We start from the raw sequence: 25,221 nt of genomic DNA, 5'->3' as shown, positions 1-25,221 counted from the left end.
CACCTCAGTGTCTTAGATAGGTTGCAGGTTCTCTGTGATGCTGATTCTCAGGAACCTAAAACTGTTCACCCGCTCCACTGATGTAGACAGGAGTGTGTGTTTGCCTCTTATTTTTTTAAGTCAACGATCAGCTCCTTGGTTTTGCTGATGTTGAGCAGTAGGTTGTTCTGTGCACCACCCTGTAAGATTGTTAATTTCCTCTCAATATGAAGTCTCATCATTGTTTGAAATCCGGACGATGATGGTAGTGTCATCCGCAAACCTCACAACAGAGTTCTCTCCATTTCGGGAGCTGCAGTTGTGGATGTACAGCATGAATGAGAGGGGGCTGAGCACACAGCCCTGGGGGGCTCCGGTGTTCAACACTAGAGTGGAGGAGGTGTGACTGCCAATCCAAACTGCCTGGGGTCTGTTTATGAGAAACTCCAATATCCAGTTGCAGAGTGCGGTACTCAAGCCCAGAGTGCTGTTAACCGATCAGTTTCATGGGAGAGATTGTGTTTAATGCTTAGCTGAAATTGTTATCTTCAAGGTGTGTGAAGACTGAGTGGAGGGCAGTGGCGATGGCATCCTCTGTCGATCTGTTGGCTCTGAATGCAATCAATTAAATCTCTCAAGTTTAATGTGTTTTATGACAGATTTTTTGGCAGGTTTCACTGCATACTTAGAATATGTTTAAGGTGGTCCTTCAGCTTTAAACTAATTATACAACTGCAGTGAAAAAATGCTGACTGTAGCAGTAGTGCCACACCAGCAATTATGAAAACAATCACTTGATCAGCACTTAGCCAATAATGAGTGCTGATCATGGTTTCAACTCTCCTCATTTTGCCTTTATTTCAAGAGTGCAGTTATTCACAATAACTAACAGTTGATATTAATAAATCAATCCTCTGTGTTCCAAGAATCAAATTAGTTGGATGAGAATTAACAGGATAACTTTAGCTGGCTAACATCATGTTAGCCTGGATTAGTTAAGCCACATTAAAATAGCAGGACTTGTTCTAAATAATAAAAACTCATCAGTTTTAACCCTCTAACACCTCTGTCGTCTTGTTTTTTTTTTGTCTTATCTATGTATTTTTACATTGTAATGACATCTCTTTGTTCTAATGAAATGTAACCTATAAATCACACTTTCTACCTGTGGCATGTGATCATATAAATCTTATCTTTTGATGTAAATATTGTGTAAATGCCAAACCCCCTAATGAGCCATAATCACTTTAGACATTCCATTTTAAAGATAAAACGGAAGAATACAAAACTCTAGCCTCTTTTTTGTCTTTTTAAATGGTTTCTTTTATTGGTTCATATTAGTAACAAGTACCTGTAACATATTGCCAAAGAGTTATCATAGTGAAATAAGAGAGAAGAAAGCAGAGTTCACTATTACACATTCAGTTGTCAGAAAGACACAGAGTTCAACAATTGTAAGCTACAAGTAACTGTGTTTGCAGTATGGAGAGAAAAGCATGCATGAAAGTGTGTATGAGAACAGTATACTGGATAGGTGCATATGTGTTGTACGTGACACTTAGCCTTGCAAAGCCATATAATACAATGCAGATACCATACATAGTTTGGAGGTCTAGGGAGACACTTTACAAAGCGAGTTAACAGTATATTGTGTAATGGCTGTGCAAACCTGGACTGTCTCAGCCAGTCACTGACTGTACTATGTAAAACGTGAGCTGAAATCTAACTTTTTTTATGACGGCCTTGATTATTTTAGTATGCTTTGTAAAATATCCCCCTCTCCATATCTATATGGTCCCTAAACCTAATCCAGTGACACCGCTGCTGCATCTTTGGACCTTTCTTGCTATGGAATTGCATACACGTTCCATCTGTCCCCCCAACTCAGTCTAATGGTATGACCCATCACCACAACAGTATCATAGTATGACACAATGTCATGCGCACCTGTACAGTATCTTATACAACAACACTAACTATGACCTTGCAATTTAAACAAACATCATAAAGGCGCTGTCTGTACAGTCTGGTAACCAGCTTCTAACAGCAGTATGGCATGTGTTCCAGGATAATTGTCCACACTGAATCTTAAAGCAGTACCAACATCCACAGTGCCAGTAATAACTGAGTCATTCACGCATTGTGTATCTAAGTGAGCATTGTAAAGGTAATTACACATTATTTGTAAGATATCAGGTGCATCAGTACTGTCTTTTCATGGACATAAAAAAACATTCCCAAACACTCTACTCTTCACTCTAATCCATCAAGTCTTCATCTAACCATCAAACTAATTCAAATGTTGCACTTGAGACATGCACGTGAGGACATCTGTGTAACATTCAGATTCAAGCCCAGATTCAATCCGTTTCCTTCATGATTATTTCAAAACCTTTTTCTTATAAAACAGATAATTTGATCCCAATACATAAAGGCAAAGTCAATCTCAATAAATTCTACATCTTTGGTGAATTTGTATTTTTGCTACAAGCCAAAGGTTTTTGCTAGACATTTAATACATTCAGTAAACGGAAAGGTTTGTTATTTTGTGTTTGCTTTGTGTGAAGTTCAGCTCTCAGCAGCCTGAGCTTGACAAAACACCAACACCATATCAGTCCTCTGGGTACTGTACCCATTTCCCCCTCCCATTCTTCCAAGGTAACCACACAAAGGAGCTGAAAGCTGTGGGTGTTGCTCTTACTCAGGTGCAGCTATGGGGTGTTAAATGAATACTGTTGCATGTCCCTGTGGGACTGTGCAGGGTATAAGGCAAAGAGAGAAGCACCATTTGAATTACAGCTGATAGGGCAGAGAGGTTATTCATGCATGACTCTTGCAAGGTGAGTGGATCAATTAAACAGTTTGTAACTCAGTTCAAACAGCAGCTCAAAACCATGTTGATTGCTTTAAAATGTTAAAGCCCCCTAAAAACGAAGATTCCTTTGACTTTAGTTTCTCTAAATGTTCTCTTATGTGCAACACTGCTTCATCAGTCTCTATTTTAAAATCAGATGACGTTTCAGCATTGACATCTCTCAAGGTCTGATTACACAAAGATTTTTCAGATAGGGGGGGTTCAATTTGGTCAATTAGATATCACATTTATAAATAGATTTCACAACCACTACAACTAAGGTAAGGTAACAAGGTAATTTCAATTCAGCTTCTGTTGTTTTCAGTGAGCTTTGCATTTGCCCCCTTCTCAAGCGACATAATTAGGCTAACATTACTGTAACAAGTGTTCTGTTTAACTACATCCTAACTTTAGCTAGGTTAAATGTCTACACCGTTGTCTCATGTTCCAAAACAAATCCAAAAGCAAACTGTATAATTACGTTGTGGTTATGACAGTATTAGCCTTGCTAATATTATCTTAGAATAAAGATATGAAAAAAATGGTAACGAATCGAATCCCCCTCCCCCACGGAAATCGGTTAGAGTGGAGGCAATGTCAGACTGAAGATGGAAAGGGATTGTAACGAGTTGACAATCCTGTCTGATATCAGGCAACAGTGTTGTATTAAGACTCAGAAGACTGACAAGCAGCTGGAGTGTTTAAGGGCTTTTAGAGGAGTGACACAATCGACTGCATCCTGTCGAATACGTAACACATTAATTTTATAGGCCAACACTCATACAACATATACTCCCTCAGTTTCTGAAATGACACGATACAGCAAGGGATTTTAAACTCATTCAGGCCAAGAGCCGAAATCAAAAAATCCTTCACGCATTCACCTCTCAATGCATAATGATAGTTGGTTTACCAATGTCACATACATGTCACATGTGTATGGGTGTCGTTTGCTTCCACTAACTTATTTGTTCAAGCACTAACTAAAATAACATAATTGTGGAGATTTACAAAAGTGTGCATGAGAGTGTAAAGACCAGCACAAGAACCATGCAAAGGGCCCAAGTCATAATTGTGACTGGGAAACTCGCTCCCACTCGCTGGGAAATGCTTTTCAGGAAGCTCAGAAATATCCACCTTGAAAATACAGAAGTGGCTGAAAAAGCAAACAAATAAAGATGCCTCACGTCAGCCAAAGTCCATCATTCAAGGTAAACAAACACAAATCTAATGGATAGAGTGCTATATGCACAGTATTTTTTAACCCTCACACAACGAACTGCAATCATACAACTGTCTTTGTTCTCTGTCTGATAAAGTGAACATTCTCAAGTTGTAAATCTTTCCCATTGCTACCTTCCATCATACATGACGTGAACGCGACAATATTCAGTTTGATGTTACATTGTGGAATAATGTAAGTCCACTACGTACAGTTCAATAAGTCTCACTAGAGATTTTGATCAGTGCTATAAAAGGACAGACTAAATATCAGACGGTATAGAAAACAGTGACTGATTTCTCAGGCCACCAAAACAAAAGCTTTCTCATTCAGGAACATACATGAGTCCACGAGTCTTTAGGAAAACAACAAACCATTGGCAGTACAGAACAAGCTCACTCACCATGAAGCAGTAACTATCTACAAAAATTTAAGTTATTAAGAAAAGTCAAGTTGGGTACAAAGTGTAAAAAGAGCACGTGATGAGTGTAAACACACACACTAAACACTAAAGAGTATAGTTCAATATAGAGCATTATTATGTTACACACACTTATACACTGCTAATAGTACAAACACAGAACTGCTAACATATGTACTTATGTAATATGTACAACCATCACAACTTTCCATAAGCACTCGTCGACACTATTCAAGATCTTAAAGCTTACTACTGTTGCTAACTTCATCTACACAACTAAAACTGAGTACTAGTTTTTTTTTTTTTTTTTTAAATGCATACTATCTCAACCAGTATCGTCTTTGTGGCATTGGAAACCGATTCAAACTCCTCTTTGACTTAAAACATCTAACATATTTTTATCTTTCACAAATACCTCACTTTTCCACTCTTGTAAATCTTGTTCTATTGCTGGCCATTTTTAAGTCTACCAAAAGCCGAGCTACAGGGGAATATCAAAGAAACACCTTATAGGCCTCTGTATGCTAAAAAAAAGTGTTTGCTGTATCAGAGAGGTGGTAGCTGCGTAACCTTCCCGAATAAGACAATCTGTCAATCATGCCCACTTTATGCAGTGATTAGTCAGTGGTAGCCTAAAGGCGGCTATAAGGGCAGCCTTCAACCCCACCTTCCAGTGTCACTGTTCAGTACAGGTTTTGTTTTTACACCTCATACGAACTAGTTTGTTTGAAGCATATTGAGGCAATAATTGTAATGAATAGGGCAAACTTTTGATGATTTCACAGATTACGATAAAAAAAAAAAATGTTTCAGAAAATACTGCAGCAAGTGGCAATTACAGGGTGTAAGTTTTGTGATGATTAGACAAACAATGCCTGATTTATAGTCTGATTTGTGTTATGCCACACTATTTGTTTGCATTTGGAGCACCCCTAGTGGTCAATTTGAATGAAACTTTCAGGGTATGTTTCAGGTATTTATGTGGACATATCCTGTAAGTTTTGTGATGATTGGCTCAACAGTTGTTGACTTTGATCTATTTATCTGCTGAGCCACACCCCTTTTGAAGTATCTTGAAAACTAAATAAGATATCAACAAGCTCATTAACTTTTGATAAGCTTCATCTAATGATGATCCACCGAAAATTTGGTAGCAATCGGACCTATGGTTTAGGAGGAAATGTCAAAAATTCTAAATGGCGGAATATCTAGTTAGGCAGACTTTAGTGGTCCAAGAGGCTTTTTTGTAGAGCACATTGAGCTGGACTTGTGAAAGTAATTTAGACTATTCAAATTTGCATTTTTGGGAATATACAGTATGTATAGTATTTTATTCCACTATGGTACAGTTTAGTACCTATTATTATGAGAGTAATCAGGTTAAGGGTGCCCTGTGAAGTTTTTGACTACAGTAGTGCTATGGAGCAATGTTCTTTAAGAGTATGTCCTGTTTTGTTAGTATGCATGCAGGTTACTGTTTCATGTTATTCCACTGATCGACAATTGGTGGCAGTAACGCACCACAACCTTAAAGTTGTAGTCTTTGTCTTTATCAATTTATTCAATTTGTTTGGGGCTTCCATAAATGCTTGGGCCAATGGCGGTCTGGTCTACAGTAAGTACAATCTGTTTAGCTTGTCTGCTGATGTAATGCTAGTTTTATACATATGCCAATCTTCCCAGTAGAATTTCTTACAATGATGAATGATAAATTTAAAATGGTCACTATGCAATGAAGATAAATTCATACTTCTTCTGCACACACTGACACCTCAATGTTAACACAATAAAACATATGTAGCAGTTGTATCGTCAAGAAAAATCACATTTCATACATGTTCTGCCTATCCACAAGCCTTGTCGCAGCCTGCTGAGGTTTCCTCTTTTTCAAATAGTTTACCCTTTCAAATTACCAGAGAAATGAAGTACACGCTGTGCATTTTTAAGTTAACTGCAGTGGAACTGATTTAGCTAGCATCATTTTATGCTACATGAAGTGTGAGTCCTTTTTGATGTTCCATATTTGGCACCATGTTGAAGTTCCTGAACTCTTAGCATTACAGGGCTGAATGTTAATCTAACTTTTCTTTTTAAACTTAATTTGTTTTTCTTCTTTAACTTAACATTTTAGCTTTTTCTTTGTCAACCACTCATGCACGGTTCACTGACACTGTTACAATTACAATTATTTCACCATCACCACTTTGGAAAACCCAGCTTCTCTAGGCTTCCTTCAATAGACATTGTCATTAAAGGCTACTTGAAAAAAAAGAATTCACCTTTTTACTTTATATGTAGCTATTTACACTACAAAAAGCCACAGGTTATAAGTACACAGAAATGTTTAGATGCCTTATTTTTCCTCTCTGCAAAATGATCCAAATCTGAATAAGGCAACTTTGTACATCAAGATAGACATAATATCACAATGAAGGTGTAGATGGAGCAGTATATAGCAACTAATGATGAAGGCTAACTGTCACATGATGTAAACAGTAGTTACCTGCAGTAACTCCAGTTCTATGAGAATGTACCTCACCCATCAATGGACTTTATAAGTAGTGGAGCCCATTAAAGGTCAATACATGCACCAAGTGGGTCAAAATGTAAACAAAATTAAACTAGTCAAATAGCAATCACTGATTATGACAAGATAATGATAATATAGTAAACTGAAAATGTAATAAATTAACTACAAAATGTCTCATTTTGTAGGAATAAGAGAAATTCAAACTGATAGTCATCATTATTACATGATGTAACGGTACATAAAGTAGTTCTATGAGTACATGCTATGCCCTTAGTTTAACATGTTACTTCCCTTATAAAGTAACACCAACTGGCTACTGTGATAATGGATGACTACATTATCTGACCATTTACACATTTTATCGCAACATTTCACAAGTGATTACATAATCAGTTGCTACAAGGCTTTGAATATAAATCTAGGAAATATTGTTAAATGTTCTCCATTCACTCTACACATCTGTGGAGAGTAAAGACAAACCTCCAAATTATGGATTCTGTAAAGTGTTGTTGGTTTAGATTTGATTTAACTCATTGTGCGTCAACAAAAGTAACATCTATGACTTGCCACAAATAATCAGTTATATGTCAAAAGGGGGAAACTGAGAACTACTGTATTCCATTCAGAGTCAGGAAATCAGATATTGCTGATTACAATTCACAACTTTCATTCATCAAAAAAAAAAAAAAAAAAAAAAAAAAAAAAAAAAAAGGGGGGGGAGATAAAACACTGGCTGTTTTACAGCGCTCCCTGGTTCACTTGACGTTCCGCTGCCTTAAACTTTCCCAAAATGTTCTGTATAGAGCAATGAGCATCTTTGCCATTAACAGGCTCTGCTTTGTAATCATGCTGCAAGTCATTGACTCAGTGTCCCAAAATTTAATCAATCCAATTCACTGAACACTGACTCCCTGTGAACTCAAAGAAGCTTGACATGCTCCCAGATGCCCAGAGGAGTTTCTTTCCCTAACATATAATAAGACTTTTTGTATTTTTCCCCCCTCAGTATTCCAACTTCACTGTGTCTGGAGCACTGCAAAATGTTACAACCAAAGCCCAGGTTCACAGGAGAGAAATCACAGAATACATGCTGAAGGCTGGATAACTGTAAACCAACATTGTTAGTGGTGTTCAAACAGTAAACAATAAATTATTATATACGCATACATTTGGCAAGGTCTGATACACTGTTGGCCATGTTTACAGCAGACAATAAAAAAAATGTGTGTTCACAGTCAGCATAGAAGGAATACAAATCCCAGCTTTTACAGGATCAACAAGGACATGCTACACAATAGACTATCCTGTAGCATGGCTGTGTGTGTGTGTGTGTGTGTGTGTGTGTGTGTCCGCGTGTGCGTGTGTGTGCGAGCGTGCAGGGCGTGACCTTTGTGTGAGAGATTGTGTGTGTTGTTACACAGCATTATCTTCAGTGGGAGGTTCAGCATTGGGTGGCTCCAGGAGAGTCTGTTGGACTGCAATGGCAAAAAATAAAAATAAAAAATAGAGACAGTGGTTTATACCATAGACCGTATATAAAGATGGACGATATGACAGTTCCCCAAAAGTGAAGCCAAAACATCTCATTCACCCCCTGGTGACTGCAGTATAGGTTATAAACCCTGTCCCCTCCATGTTAGCGGATGGGACATGGGCCAAACTAAAAAAAAAATCAAAGTACACGTCAAATACATTTTTCCCCAACAATAGTCATTTTAGGTAGTTCTTATCACGCTGATGTATATTCAAGTGTTCATTTTTCTGATAAATTTAGTTTTAATTAGTTATTAGGTATTTGATGCTATAAAAAAAGAGAGTTTTACATCATGATTGACAGCTGAGCCCTGCTCGCAATTGAGTCGGCCGGGTGTATGGGCGGGACTTCGATACCGTGGCTCCAACCCTGATCACTACTGCGCAGACTCTGGTTCCAAATAACGTCACCAGCACAAAATGGCAGTGGGATATTATGGCTTCATTTTTATACAGTGGGAGGAAGTGGAGACGCGTCATTTTTTTGCTGTATTTTTTAGAAAAATATATTGTTTTATATTTGGGCTTCTATAGTAATAGATAAGACTGGAAAAGAGTGTATAGTAGATGTGAGTAGAGTGCAGTAGAGATGTGTTTACCTTGCGGTTCTGTAGCCACCACAGCCTCAGGGTTCTCAGCCTTCACCATGTCAGTATTCAGGCTCTCTGTCACAATGCAACAAAACATTTAGTAAGCATAAACAAATGCAATTACTGTGCTACTGCTCCTGTTACCACTGCTACTGCCACTACTGCTATTACTGCAACTGTATGTACTGCTACTTACAATGCTTTTACTACTAGTACTACAACTGATGAGTGGGTGTTAAGCACCAGGATTGGGTTGCACCAGCTATTCATAAATAAATAAAAAAGTGTGAACATAAAATCCTTCCTAAGTTCTCGGTGAGGTTGGTAGTTTAAATTGGTTGCCAGGAAACATCTATAGCACTGTTCAATGAACAGCAATCAATTATGTAAACAGGAAGTCACTGTAGCATCAAGAGTTAGCATAATAATACACGTCAAATACATTTTTCCCCAAAGATGGTTTCTGTCATTTTAGGTAGTTCTTATCATGCTGATGTATGTTCTATCACACTGTTCAAGCTGGGTAACAGGGAACACAAGCTACTCTGTGCTGCTTAAGCTCTGCCCTCAGGAAGGAGTCTTCCTGACTTCTTCCTGAGGGCAGGGCTTAAGCAACACAGAGTAGCTTAAATTTCGGAGTTCTCAGACCATTGTCACAATTGAGAATGACTTCCGGATCGGAGCCGAAACATCTTGATTCTGAAAAGTGTCCAGATGACTACGACTGAAACCGTTTCTACAAAGAACAACAGGCTTACAGTGTACTCAGGCAACCAGGAAAGTCAGTCCAAACACAGGCAAACAAATCCGAAAGGAGGCAGGCAGAAAATCCAATGTCCATAAAACAGGCAAGGTCCAAGAATTCAGTCCGAAACACAAAGAACAAACACAGGGAAAAATGGCTGAAACGTAAGCACATGAACCAAGACGAACTGACAAGAAACAAAGGAACCACAGAGACTAAATACACAAGGGAGGGAAGATAATTAGACACAGGTGAAACTAATCAGGTGGGCCAAACAATCAAAACTGGCGGGAAAAACAAAGACAGGAAGCGAAACTACACAACACATGAAAAGAGGTGAGTATACAAAATAAAACAGGAAGCAGACAGAAAAACAGGAATCAAAGGAAAACATAAAACTAGGGACAGGACAGGTGAGGACATGTTCAAGTGTTCATTTTTGTGAGAAGTTGGTTTTAATTAGTTATTTAATGCTATAAAAAGCATTTTAACAGCTGCTTGCTGCTGCTGGAAACCAGGATGATGAGAGCTGTTAGACTGAACCAAAACAGTAAAGTTATGGGCCGTAAAACCAATTAGCAATGACCAAAACAATGAGCTGAGGGCAAAAAGCTCTGTAGAGCTGAGGGGAACTGCAGAGTTGCTGATAATTCTCTGTGAGTTCATCACTATAAATGACACTTTTCACATTACACATGGTAATTTGACAAGTATATATTGATTAGAGCAGCTTTAAGTTTTAATGGTGAAACCAGATTCACTAAATAACTAGTTTGAAAATAGCTATAAGTTACTAAGAACTTAGGAAGGACTTTACACACAATTAATTGGCACTTTCCTGACTTGGATGGATTTACTTATCGCTGGTGCAACACAATGCAGATATTTTGGTCCTAGTGTGGTTATCGATTATGAGACTAGGCCATCATAAAATATTACTTACCCCTACATAAAGGCTTCCAAACAGAATATAATGTAAAAGCCTTACGCTGTATACCAAAGCACAGCTTCTTCTTCTGGTAGGAGATGTAGCTGCTGATTGCACCCACCAGTGCCATGGCAACTGCACTGACAATCCCTGCAATGGTGCCCACCTCTGCTGTGGTCTCTGGAAACACACACACACACAAAACAGTAAGCTCAGGCAGCCAAACAGACAGACATGCATTTATGAACACTACAGACAGAGAAAACCCACCACTATTGTCATCATACTGGTTTTTCTGGTCACTGTCACCACTTGGATGTCCACCTGTTAAAAAACAGTTCAGATGTGAACATGGGCTGTTAGTCTGTTATATGCAGTGTTGGTCTTTTCTATCTCTTCAGTTGAGCGTACAGGACTCGATAGTACAATCCCTTAGAATAATTGGCACTTTCTTGACCTTTTGAGTGGGGGTAGGGGTAATCACTTGATTGGGGTCATCAGGTGGGCACCCTCCTTCCTTGGTGTTTCGTAGATAGGCCCACAACACCTCCAAAGGGCTCAACAGCGATACCTGGCATCCCAGGTTTTAGCCACAGCCAGTTGCAGCTTCACTCAGAAGTCTCTGACAGTGACCTGACGACTTGTCGGAAGGCCTGTCCTCTGACTCCCAACCACTTCAGTAGCCTGGTTGTTGCTGTGGCTACAAAACCTCTGCAAAACAACCTCTAAGGGGAGCAATTGGATTCACCAGCCTATTGTACTGCCTCAGCTGCTAGGTCTGAGTACTTCAGCCTTTTATGTTCATTCGCTTCACCAATTGTAGCCTCCCATGGAACAGCTGCACCTGTCCTACGATGTCTCCATGCCTGAGAGCGGATTTTGCTTGCTGTACAGCCTCAGTCGGGGTCCACTTCCTCCCAGTTGCCAGTCTGGGAGCAGCCGCTTCTGTTGTATCATCTTGAGACTCGGTCAGGGTTATGTCCAGCCTCACTATGGTACATTCGTACTCTTCAGTGAGGCTAGAGACAGGCAGTTCCAGAGAACTTTTCCCATACAGGTCGATATTGCTGAGGCAACGTAGGAGTCAAAGCCACTTCCTGATCCAGCTTCTCGACTTTGGTAATGGGGACCTCATAGATTAAGAGCAGTCTGAATTGCAGGCACCACAGTTTCAGCTTGCCAGGAAGCAAGGTATTGTTTATGGTAACAAGGCCTGTGATGGTTTCTTCCCTCAGTTGGTCCCTCTGGTCTGAGTCCTCGAGGCTTGCGTTGTACCATTGCCTTAAGCAATGCTTAATTAAGCAAAGCTTAATTGTCGGGATGGGTGTTTCATCGGAGTTTCCCTCTGACGATAGATGCTTCTGGATTTGCTGGGTTTTAACTTCATCAGTGCCCACTTTATGTTGGCATGAAGCTTTTCCAGTACATGTTTGGTACATGCGATGGTTGAGGTCAGGGTGGTCATGTCATCCATGTAGGCGCGAATGGGAGGTAGCTGCTGTCCAGACTGCAGACGTTGTCCTCCTACAACCCATTTGGAAGCTTGGATGATCAATTCCATTGCCATGGTAAAGGCTAGAGGGGAGATGGTACACCCTGCCATTATTCCCACTTCCAATGATTGCCACGATGTTGTGTATGCATGTGTGTAATGGTCATTGGCACATGGAAGAACTCAAAGGCTGTTCAGAGGACAGAATGGGGGTTAGATCCAAAAGCATTGGCTAAGTCCAGGAATAAGATGTGCAGATCTCTTCCTTCCCTCTTTGCAGTCTAGATTTGATGCCATATCATGCTTGTGTGTTCTAAGCATCCAGAGGAGCCTGGTATACCAGCTTTCTGTATTAACGTATCAATCAAGTTGTTCTGTTTCAGGTATGTTGTCATCCTTTGAGCAACAATGCTAAAGCAGATCTTTCCTTCAACATTCAAGAGATTGATTTGCCAGAATTGGTTGATGTTTGAGGCATCCTTTTCCTTGGGGATTAGCACTCCCCCTGCTCTTTCCCATGCTTTTGGGATGGTTTGCTTTTTCCAAGCCACTTTCATTTGCCTCCACAGGAAACGTAGGATAACTGGAGCGTTCTTGTACAGCTGGTATGGACCTCCGTTTGGTCCAGAAGCTGAAGCTGCCCTTGCCTTTCTCAGTTTTCTCGGCCTCGCTCCACCTTGGAGGGCTGTCATCCAACTGATGTTCTGGCTGAAGAATGGGTGGCATGTCTGGTGGTATCACCCTCTGCTCATGTCTCTTGCTGTCTGTGTGTGTTGCTTTCAGGTGGTCCTCCAGCTCCTTCTTTGACACCTTGAGTGACCCGCTCTTTTCCTTTGTAAAGAGACCTTTCACAAATCTGAAGGGATCTTTGTAGAAGGATGTTCTTGCCCTCTCCTTCTTCTTGCGTCGAGTTCTGATGTTTTCTGTTCTCCACAGTCTTCCCAGTCGTTCCTTTAGATCTGCTTCAGGAGTTTTACGCCAGATCTCTCCTCTAGTGAGGATTTCTTCCACTGTTTCCTCAAGTCCCTTCTCTCTTTGACCAGGTACACAATTTCTTGCTGCCTTCTGGACTTGGGAGGGGTTGTTGTTTCCTTCTTTCCTCTTTCTTTTGTGCCAAACCTTTCCACCCCCTATGAGTAGATCAGATCATTAATTTTCTTCAGCTTCTTCTCTGCTGTTTCTCAGAGTTCGTCCAGGACCTAATAGCCTTGGATGTTTTTCTCCGTAGCAGGCTGCGGCTGGCTGGGTTCCAGGTTCTTAGATGTTGTGCTCGAATTACTATCCTCGGCCTTTGGGGTATAGATGCTCGGTGGACTGCGGGTTATGTCCTGCCGCTGAGCTTCACTCGACTGACTTGACCTTTTCCTCAAGAGATAAGTATCAATGCAAGGCCCCGGCCTCACATCCTTCAAACACTTCATCCACCCTTGATGTATTTTTAGACCTCTGATGGATGTTACCTTGGACCAGCCACAGCTGCATGTTTGGAGTTTTTGTCCCGCAGCTGATGCTGTAGGTGCCATTGCGATTATCTGATTCATCGTCATGTTCATGCCAGGGTCAATTACCAGGTTGTCAGTCAATGAGTCATCTTCCGCCCCCGCTCTCGCAGACTCAATAGGGTATTTTCATTTTTTAATTTTCCGTAGCTATATGGGGTGCCTCCTATTCACTAATCAAAATGACGGAGCCTGCTGTCATGGTTAGCTAGTCCATGACAGCCCCGTTGGGGTCTTTTCCACCTGTCAGCTGTCTTTCCATGCTGTCACAAGGTCTTTCCCTAGTTGTCAGCTGCGCTCTCTTCAGGGTTAATATTCTGTAGCTACCGAGTTATACATAGATTTTCTACAAAGGTACAGACATTACCTTCGCCTTTGTCAGGTTTGTAGGTACCATCTTTACTAATATTGTTCAGATCATCGTCAGAAAGTAAACCTGAAAGAGGGGACAGAGATAATCACCACACTGAGGATGAAGATTTAACTAAATGATAAACTAACTGCTTAAAGGTACAGGAAAATAAACATTTTGAATTTGTACAGAGCCTTCATTTGTCAGTTATGGGGTTGTTAAAGTGATTTGGTGTATGTGATGCAGAAACTGGTATTCAATATGTGTAATTATCAGTGTTTAGCACAAACAATCTTTTCATTTGGTTTCTTGTTGGCTTGAACATGCTGCTCTGTTAGGTACATTTATTTATTAATAATAATTATGATAGATTTAATTCATAGAATCAAGATGACTTCATACAAGAAATTATTTGATTAAAGAAATATAGAACAATATAAAATATTAACTGAGAATGAAATATAGAAAAAAATGTTTTTAAAAGCATATGGGGATGGACTTCAGCTAATAAAACACTGAAACTATATTTTGGTCTTCAGCAGTTAAACTCAAAGAAAACTTAGAATGCAAAAGTAACGAATATATGTGAAGCAGAGGACAGTGTTACTCTTTCAGCAGAGTGGGAGGGAATGATGAACAACAGATGAAAACAATAAGCTCCTTCACTTGGAGGGAAATTACTTGGAAGAGTGTTAAATTCTTAAGTAGCACTAAACAACAGAGTACTTATTCAAACAGACTGTGTGTCTTTCTTCTTACAGACACTGTCTTTCCGTTAACCACACAATAAATTAATAATTTTTGCACAGCAATCTGGTCTATCCCCAAAGAATGTATATGCAAATATGGGGACAACTGTCCTGATGGTGGAGCTACAGGTACTGTCTATAGTTTTTTAATGAGCTGTACGTGCTATGGCTTTGGAAGTTTTACAGGAATGTCAGAACAACTGAGGAGAATCTTTCTTGGAATTTCCCCTGGATTTCTGGACACTGTAAACTGAAACAAGTTATTCCTCTGTTTGGTCTGATCCTAATTTGAACCTGTAAAATGCCACAATGTCAGACTGTAAATGTTACAGTAAATAGTCAGATTTCATATCTTCAGATAAAGACAATATTTACCTAAACGTTCATCTTTCTGACACACAAAAGGACCTGTACATTTTACAGATTTATTTTAAAATGTGGAGCTTTGGCTTCTTTTTTTTACATTTTGTAGTAATTTCATAATGTAAATGAATGAGCAATTAAGAATGCATGAGATAGGGCTATAACTTTTGATATGAAATTCAAACATTCAAACGTGAAAAAAAAATAAAAAATTCTGTAATGAGCTGTGTTCTTAAAATGCACTGTACGTTTGACCCATTGCATGCTCTGCTGTCCTATCAGTAAACTAGGCACCTGGGAAGCTCTGTGTGAAAGCCTTTTGGTTTCAGCACCAAAAAAAAGTTTATTTTCTTTATTATAATAGCTAACTTGTATTTATTGGCATTTTGTGTCTTTTCCCATTTTTGTCATGGCCTATGGGCCGGGTTATGACAGAGCTTCGGTAAAGTTACTATTCACTGTGAAACTATACTCTTGTGAAAACAATTATCTGCACTCTAAATAGTTTTAAAGCCCCCTAGGAGGTGTCATTCATTTGCGATCTCTGAGAAGCTCTTGTGGGTATTGCACAGGTATTGTGAGGCCAATACTGTATAGTGAGGCAAAAGAAAGAAAATATGGGTGATCTAATGCACCTATTTGCCACAGATGCATTCAATTAGCTGATTGTGTTTCTTTTTGCCTCACTATATAAGCCTCACAATACCTGTGTATTTGCCTGAGGAAGACCTTCTCAGAGTTTGCAACATTGCAAATAAATGATACCTCCTAGGGGGATTCATAACTACTCAGTCAGATTATAACGTGAAATCTTAACATTTTCAGTCAGTAATAAAGACAGAAGGAGTACAAATATAAATAGAATTTATTCAAATATGAACCATGTTTTTTTTTTAAATAAAAGGGCAAAACACAAAAAGTTGGACAATATTTAAAACTAAATGTAAAAGTTAACACATTTATTCATATAAAATGAACAGACTGGGCAGACAGCTATTCCCAGAGAGCTGCAGAGTCCATGGGGTGGTAGAGGGAAAGGGGGATAAAGGTTGGGATTGTAGGAATGAGGAAGAGCAGAGGTGGTAACAGATGTTATGGCTACAAATGTTATTTTTTAACAACCATAATGAACATAAAACCTTGACGGTCAGTGCTATGTTAAGGTGTAACAAAATGGGTCCTAAAGGCCAAATTCAAAAGCAGTAACACTGCCAAATGTAAGCAGTTCACTGTGTTTGGAGGTGGTCTTTAAGGCAATTAACTACTGTACTTAAAAACATATAATTTCCTCTAAGTGTGAAATGAACATCATCTTTCAAAAATTGCCCAGTACTGTCATGTCTAATGTGAGGGTGTCGTAAGCGGGCAATTTTCTAGGACCCAAATGCAGAAATTCACAGAAAACGGCTGGATGAACGTGACGGTTTTTATTGTGCAGATAATTATTGACAAGGATGAATGCTGAATCCGGCGTCACCCGTGGCCTCCCCGAGGATCCGACTGAGCAGAGTCGGAGACCTGACTGACGGCACTCTGGACGGAGATGAGGCGAGCTGGCTCCGGGCTGGCGAGCGTAGTGGGGAGGCAGAACCGACCAGGCGGAAGATCACTGGAGCCGGGCGTGTGGTGTGTATGGCCGGCAGTGTCCGGAGGCAAAGATCAGCTGGATGGCGCAAGTGGCGTGGTAGTTGAGGTCCGGGTGATCGGAAGGGCAGAGTGGGGCGATGGTCACTGGCAGAGCGAGAGTCTGTAATCAGGACAAACGGGTTATTACTGCGGCAAGAAACAAAACCGAAACTTTACGTTAAGCGCTGCAGAAGCCGTTACGTGTACTCATACTGAAGTACGGAGGACGATCTGGCACTGGAAGCGTGGATGAGCCCAGTAGATAAACTGTTGTAACAGATGATGATGGAGAACAGGTGTGCCGGTAATCAACCGCAGCCGGGAGATTGGGGAGCCAGCCAGAAGACCAAGTGGACGTGTGCCGGACTGAGGACCTCGGGCAGACGGCCCGGGGGCTGGACGTGAGGTGAACGGGGAACCTCGGGTGGATGGCCCGGGGGCTGGACAGGTGCGGAGCTGGGGGCCTCGGGCGGACGGCCCGGCGGCTGGACAGGTGCGGAGCTGGGGACCTTGGAGCTGATCTCCCGAGGTCCGTGATGGAGACTGTCACCATCCGAAGGCCAGACAGAAGACCGGCGGCGAACACTGAGAGTCACAGGAGGCTGATGGCGAACACTGAGCCCTTCTGGAGGCCGGCGACGAACACTGAGAGTCACAGGAGGCTGATGGAGAACAGTGAGCCCTTCTGGAGGCCGGCGACGAAGACGGAACCCTTCTCGAGGCCGACGACGAACACTGAGAGTCGCAGGAGACTGATGGCGAGGACTGACCCTTTCTGGAGGCCTGCCCATCCACTCAGGGACTAATGGCGGTACAGCGGGGCCGAGGACTGGCAACGAGATGTCAGGACGGGGAGCCGGCGACTAGACACCAGGGCGTGGAGCTGGCGACAGCGGAACATCAAGGCAGGGTGGCGAGGCGACAGGGCCGGGAGCCAGCGACGAGGCGGCTGGACCTGGAACCGGCGGGGCATCAAGGCATGGCGCAGATGCGGCTGGGCCTCGGGACAGGGAGCCGGCGGCTGGGTAGCTGGGCCTGGAACCGGCGACTGAACCTCGGGATGGAGAGCCGGCGACTGAACAGCAGAACTGGGAGCCGGCTCCGGACCAAGGAGCTGCTGCGACTCAGCAGGGACTGGAGCTGGTGATGGGGCTGCTGGGCTTGGGAACAAGGAGCTGCTGCATCTTAGCAGGGACCAGAGGAGGCTGCTGTAAGGCTGCAGGACTGGGAGCCGGCGACGGGCAGCAGGATTGGGAGCCGGCTTGAGAACAAGGGGCTGCTGCGAGGCAGCCGGGCCTGGAGCCGACTTGGGAGCAAGGGGCTGTTGCGGGGCAGCCGGGCCTGGAGCCGGCTTGGGAGCAAGGGGCTGCTGCGGGGCAGCCGGGCCTGGAGCCGGCGTGGGAGCAAGGGGCTGCTGCGAACCAGCAGCGACGGGAGCAAGGGGCTGCTGCGAACCAGCAGCGACGGGAGCAAGGGGCTGCTGCGAACCAGCAGCGACGGGAGCAAGGGGCTGCTGCGATCCGGCGGCGGCGAGGACAGGGTGCGGCTGCGAGCCGGCGGTGGCGAGGACAGGGTGCTGCTGCGAGCCGGCGGCTTTGACGGTCAGCCTGGCCTGCTCGCTGCTTCTAGGACCCAAATCCTGGAACTCACAGAAAACGGCTGGATGAACGTGACGGTTTTTATTGTGCAGATAATTATTGACAAGGATGAATGCTGAATCCGGCGTCACCCGTGGCCTCCCCGAGGATCCGACTGAGCAGAGTCTAAGCGCTGCGGGAGCCGTTACGTGTACTCGTACTGAAGTACGAAGGATGATCTGGCGCTGGAAGCGTGGATGAGCCCAGTAGATAAACTGTTGTAACAGATGATGATGGAGAACAGGTGTGCCGGTAATCAACTGCAGCCGGGAGATCGGGGAGCCAGCCAGAACACAGACAACAACAGACAGGGGACAGCCAGAACACACGAGGAAAGACAGGTACACAGAAACATACAAAGACCGGGGGGGCTTTGTGACCCACCATGACAGAGGGTGCTCAATCATAACACCATTTAAGCTATGTAGCACTGTTGACAAATTTCCTGGCCTTGTCACAGACAAAAACATGATCTTCATGCCAGGGTGCTGGAGGTGGAGCTGGAGCAGGTCCTCCATCATTATGACCAGCTTGACACTGCTGACCTCCCCCATACCGTTTCCGCCACAGTGGATGATGAGGACATCCGGTGCTGCTCTTCTCGCAGGGACTAGGAAAATAAAGGTGACAAGGCCTTTCAACTGCAGTCCACCCCAGCCAAACCAACAGACACGGGCCTCCAGCATGCTAAGGTTGCTTCCCATAGTCTCTGCAGCTCTCACCAATGGTCCACACTGTGATTATGGGAGGAAAATAAATTAGTGTAATAAATGCTTCAGGTAATGAAAAATACAAAGTTAACTATAAAGGATGGCTCAGTTTTTCATGTTTACAATACTATTATGTCACATCTGTAGGAGAAAATGGAACAAGGGAGCAACACTTCAAAATATAGATGACAGTCTAACATTTTTTGTTGTTGTTGTCCTTTGAAGACAAACTATGTAAAATCAGCTGTCAAGTAGTCAAGACTGGTACTTACAGTTTATGCTGTGTGTAGCAGGTGTGGTGGAGGCATCACAGGTGGCCATGATCTCAACAAGAACTGAAAGAAAAACATCTTGTAACAAATATGAAAGTGCCTTTTTTTCCTCAATCTCAACAGCCATATCTCACACAGCGCTGTCATTAGCAGTACAAAAATCAAAATCAAAATAGCAGTGCAGGGAATTACAATCTATCTGTAAGCCGTTATGCACCGACGCATCCACATTGGGAATTGAACTGCAGACTTTCGAATTTCTTGTTTGGTATAATTCCTTAATAAGCTAAAAAAAAGCAGCAATAATAATTATGACTATGCAATCACATGAAGGTAACATTAGCTTATTAACGCTAACTTAAAATTATAAGTAACGTTATAATCAAGTGACATCCAAATAAATGACTCGCAACTAAAGTTATGTGAAAATCTAAATTCAGGTTAATTGATTTGCTTCAAATTGTTCGTTAGACATGTATAAAGTAAATATTATGCTAATTCACGGTAACACTGGCCAAATTTCTGCAAGTCTGGACAAAATCTAGTGTTGCAAATTACCACAATTATATATTTAAAAAACGTTGAGGCATTTTAAATATTGTGTAGTATAATCTCAATAACAGATAAATCATTATTTCAAGTTTTGTTGTATAGTTTCAGGTTAACTTACCTCAAGAATAAGCTGGGACGACGACTAGGTACCATCCAGACTGCCAACCGCATACAACAGGGTTAGCCAGCTAGTAACGCAGAGTAGTATATAGCCTAGCTTCTTATCCTTAACAAGCTTGGTAACTTCGAGCTAGGTGGGCGTGTTTCAGCAACCAGGCTCTGGGAGTTGGGCCGAGTGACGCGCTGCCAAGATGGCGACGGCCGGCGGCGCCCACTTTGAGCTTCAAAATGCTCTTCAGAAACCTATGGGTGACGACACGGACACTAAGTCCATGTTTTATACAGTCTATGGGGAGGACCCCGAGACCCCCTGCTTTATTATGCCCCCCAATCCCCGTTTCAAACCAATGTTACGCCCTTGCTTACAGTAATGTTACCTTGTCACTCAGTGAGGCAGTAGAGGCACTGCGAATGAACAGAACTTTGTCAATTCTACAACATAGTTTAGATTAAGCTACATAGACAAATTAATTTAAACAAATTGTTTTTAGCTGTTATTCATTCAAACAGATATTTTAAAAAAGTGACAGCCCTAACATGTACACAAAAGCTTTACAGAGAAGAAATATTTGATGTGTGACTTTTTCCAGATTTGTTTCTCGATAACCAACTGTGATAAATGACCAATTGCACTGTATTTCTTTTTTTCTTCTATTCTCTCTTTTGAGAAAAGCATTACTTCCATAAAATTAAAACACACTACATTTAGTAGAATGATCCAGTGGCATGATGAGACTTAATTGGCAAAAACCTTTATCCAAATGGTGGCATTAGAACATTTAAATATTTTGGGTTTTTTTAACTAGGAGAAATGACTTCTGAACAAAATCTTTGTAATCATTTCCCCAGTGACTACACTGCTAAACAGGAGAATGGTCACTGTATTGCTGCTTGCAGCTACACATAATACATTTTGGAGTTGTCCCTCTGTGGCTCCAGTTTGGACAAAAATACACCCTGGAAGTTGTTTCATGCTAAATTAACATTGTAAAAGCATGTTTGTTGAATTGAGACACAGGTGGTATGTAAGTCCTAAACTAGGAGATGGCAATAGAAAGAAATAACCAGTGTAGATGAGTGGATAGGTTTAGGCTACAGTATACTAATAATGGTGAGGGTTTGGCACCTGTACCAAACAACTGTACATCACTGATAAATCTTAGATAATGGCTTACTATCAATTAAAGCCCCTATGTGTAGAACTTTAGAACATTAAGCTATTGTGGTGCCATATGTTTTTTGTGGGGGTATCAGCATACATTGCTGTCTACTACCGTGTCTTTTTTGATACAACCAAATTTTGCAAATTTCATATTCTACAAATATTGGCTTTAATTCCATATGAAATCTTTAAGTCATTTGACATCATAAATAATGATGATTTTAAAGTGTTACCAAACTAATACAAATACTGATCCTATGGGGTACACCACCCACCTCCCTGCCCCTTGTTCTTATCCTTGTCACCAATGTCATTGTTGGGGTCATCAGCCAGGTCAAAGTCATCACCAGCATATCAATGTTATTGCAAAAACATTACTGTAAACTGAGAAGGTAATAACCCCTGAAAAATACTGTAAAATGTTTTGGTTCCTATGTAGATTTGTCTTTAGCTGTTTTATTGAACTGGATTGTGTGGACATCGGAGCCCACAGATACTGTATTATTATTATATAGACCATTATGTGAGTAAAGAGATGCAGCCTGTTGCACTAGCTGAGCATAAATATGACTGAAGGTTCGAGTGTAAAGTCAACACTAACTGCTACTTTGTAACTAGTTAGTTTGACACTAAACTCCCCACTTTGTTCAGTTGCACCATTTCTACTTACACTATAACAGAAGTAAGGCGACCATAATCAAACATTGTCTCATATGTTTCACCTAATGCAGCATTAGCATAATGCACAGGCACCTCACTGATATCACTGATGTTAGGTAGGTTGGTACCAATGATCTTCTGAGCGGTTTTAATCAGTTTGTAATGGCACATCCCATGCCACTTTGTGATGTTTCCAGTCATGATGCTTTCTATTGCTCTTCTGTAAAAGTTAACAAGAACTTGGCACAGGAATTTTGCTTTCTTAAGTTTCCTTAAGAAATACAGCCGTTTCTGAGCAGTTTGGTTCTAACTAGTTATTTAATGCTTTGAAAACGGTGTTTCACGTCATGATTGACAGCTGAGCTCTGCTCGCAATTGAGTCGGCCAGGTGTATGGGCGGGACCTCGACCGCGGCTCCAACACCGACTGCGCAGACAACTATGTCAAAAGCGCAAGATGGTTGTTCCTGTATCCGGGATGTATTGGCTTCATTACAGTCTATGGGGAGGAAGTGGAGATGTGTCGTCAATCTATATATACAGTCTATGCTTACACCTGCTCAAGAGAGGTGTATATTTTAAGTCTTATCTCAACTTGTAACAAACTTGTATGGTGCAACCTATTTCTACTAAGTTATAGCATAACTCCTGCACTATTTTTAAACTAATCTATGTTTTAACTTACACATAGTTGCTGCAACAGGCTGCTGGTACTTAACATAGCTGTCACATAGTCAAAATGTTACGTGTTGCATATATGTATTTATTTTATTGTTCTATAATGTACATTTCCACTGCTTCAGCTTTGTCATGTTTTCAGTGTATGTTAAGCTACTGCCAATGACACTCCCTGCACATATTTCACATTAAAGCCTACCAGGAAATGGAGGAATTATTCCCTTTGAGCCACTGGAAGTCTTTTATTGTTAAACATCTGTGCAGTTGTGTTGAGTGTTGAGTTTCACTGACGGTAGCTTAACAACTGACAACGAAAATGATTGTGTGTTGGGCTCTGAGCGTTGCCAAAACGCTCACTACTGTGCCAGAACGCATCCATGTTTACCATGTTCATTATCTTAGTTTAGTGTGTTAGCATGCTATCATTTGCTAATAAGCTATGCTAACACAAAGTAAAGCTGAGACTGATGGGAATGTCATTAGTTTTGCAGGTATTTGATAAACCAAAGTATTGGACAAATGAAAATTATGACCTAATGGTGAAGCTAGATGAACATTCAGAGGATTACCAAAATGTTGAATTTGGATTAACAGAAAATTAAAACAAAAGCAGATCAGAAAACTGGTTTCTAAAATATAAAGCAGGGAAATAAAGGCACATTTCTAATATAAGCCTGCTACTCGACTCCGCAGTTGAGGTACAGGCCTCAGGAGGAAAGCTGGCTATAAACACAGAGGAAGGTGGATTCTCTCACCTGACTTGGGACTGACTGGGGCCTTGGTGCCTGTGGGGACTTTAGGCACAATCTTGGGTGGGGCTTTGGTGGTAGTGGTGGCACTTGATTCCCCCAGATCAAGCTCTGCACAGAACATTGACATAACTGTATTTGAATACAATTATATGAACGTACTGTATAGATTCACTGACTTCAGTTATGACAAGTGCACTGTTTCACACAGGTAGATAGTCATAGTTACTATCATTCCACTACTATACTATTGCCACTACCATTACATTATTACTATTTTAAAATTCTAGGTGGAATTTGCGTTGTGCCCCCCAGTGTTGCAGATGAAAATAGTGTCAGAAATTCAAATCTAAACCAAGAATAGAGTAAACAGCGTTAACTTATTTTTAACAGACAGTGTGTCATGGTCAGCCACCATGCCATGCGATCCCTGCAGAATCCAGTGCAGTTTTCCTCTCCCTGTGTGTCTTGTGTGTCCTCCGTTTGTCTTTAGTGTGCGTGTGTGTGTTCGTATGTGTTTCCTGGTCTGGCTTCCCGTGCTCCCGCCGGCTGTTGATCACCGGGGCACCTGACACCAATTAGTCATCAGTCTCCACAGCATAAAGACCGAACTCAGCACCTCATTACCAGTGCCAGATCGTCTCCTTATACTTGTACGACCCTACGTAACGGCTCCACGCTTCATACAGCTAAGTACTGTTGTAGCTCTGTCTAGTTGTTTTGCCCTTTGTGAACTCCGGTTTTCTTCTGACGCAGACATCCCTCTCACCGGTGATCACAGCCACGTCACCTCGCGGATCTCTGCCAACCTGTTTGCCTCTCTTGTCCCGGCTCTGCCAGATACCCAGCGGTCTTCAGGCTCTGCCAGCTAACCAGCGGTATCCTCGGCCCCACTAACGACACCTCCCGTGCCACTCAGAGTTGGTCCTCGCCACTCTACGGATCCGCTGCCGGCCTAGCAACCGCTCCCGGTCAGTATTGGTTTTCGTCTTGGAACTCTGCCATGCAGGCCATTACTGCCCAGTCTCCTTCTTATGGTGGAGCCATGAACACTGACCTTAACTGAGGCAAGTGATGCCTGCAGTTCTTTGGATGTTGTTGTGGGGTCTTTTGTGACCTCTTGGATGAGTCGTTGCTGCGCTCTTGGGGTAATTTTTGTCAGCCGGCCACTCCTGGGAAGGTTCACCACTGATCCATGTTTTCGCCATTTGTGGATAATGGCTCTCACTGTGGTTCGCTGGAGTCCCAAAGCTTTAGAAATGGCTTTATAACCTTTTCCAGAGTGATAGATCTCAATTACTTTCTTTCTCATTTGTTCCAGAATTTCTTTGGATCTCGGCATGATGTCTAGTTTTTAAAGATCTTTTGGTCAACTTCACTTTGTCAGACAGGTCCTATTTAAGTGATTTCTTGATTGAGAACAGGTGTGGCAGTAATCAGGCCTGGGTGTGGCTAGAGAAATTGAACTCAGGTGTGATAAACCACAGTTATGTTTTAACAGGGGGGGCAATCACTTTTTCACACAGGGCCATGTAGGTTTGGATTTTGTTTTCCCTTAATAATAACAACCTTCATTTAAAAACTGCATTTTGTGTTTACTTGTGTTAGCGCTGACTAATATTTAAATTTGTTTGATGATCTGAAACATTTAAGTGTGACAAAAAAACAAGAAATCAGGAAGGGGGCAAATACTTTATCACACCACTGTATGTGTAAAATGTACGTGTATCTGCAGAATTCTGCATGTAAATAGGCAGCGGCAGATGGCCACCCTGAGTCTGGTTCTGCTTGAGGTTTCT

General features: G+C 41.8%; 1 protein-coding gene across 5 annotated transcripts in view; it reads right to left on the bottom strand.

Annotated features, from left to right (window-relative positions):
* Positions 1–1,277: 1,277 nt before the first annotated feature.
* cd99l2 (CD99 molecule-like 2) overlaps positions 1,278–25,221 on the bottom strand; it is a 39,036-nt gene continuing 15,092 nt past the window's right edge. The window contains exons 4-9 of one of the 5 annotated variants that reach the window (XM_044183514.1): positions 23,429–23,533; positions 14,161–14,229; positions 11,073–11,126; positions 10,863–10,982; positions 9,139–9,204; positions 1,278–8,481 (exon numbers count right to left, since the gene is read on the bottom strand). In XM_044183514.1, the coding sequence (XP_044039449.1) occupies positions 8,420–8,481; positions 9,139–9,204; positions 10,863–10,982; positions 11,073–11,126; positions 14,161–14,229; positions 23,429–23,533 (476 nt within the window). In that variant the 3' untranslated portion in view covers positions 1,278–8,419. The other 4 variants (XM_044183515.1, XR_006376461.1, XM_044183513.1 and 1 more) reach the window with 4 other exon arrangements.

The sequence above is a fragment of the Siniperca chuatsi genome, linkage group LG22 (genome assembly GCF_020085105.1).
Source record: "Siniperca chuatsi isolate FFG_IHB_CAS linkage group LG22, ASM2008510v1, whole genome shotgun sequence".
Taxonomy (NCBI): Eukaryota; Metazoa; Chordata; class Actinopteri; order Centrarchiformes; family Sinipercidae; genus Siniperca; species Siniperca chuatsi.
This window is presented reverse-complemented; position numbering and strand designations above follow the sequence as displayed.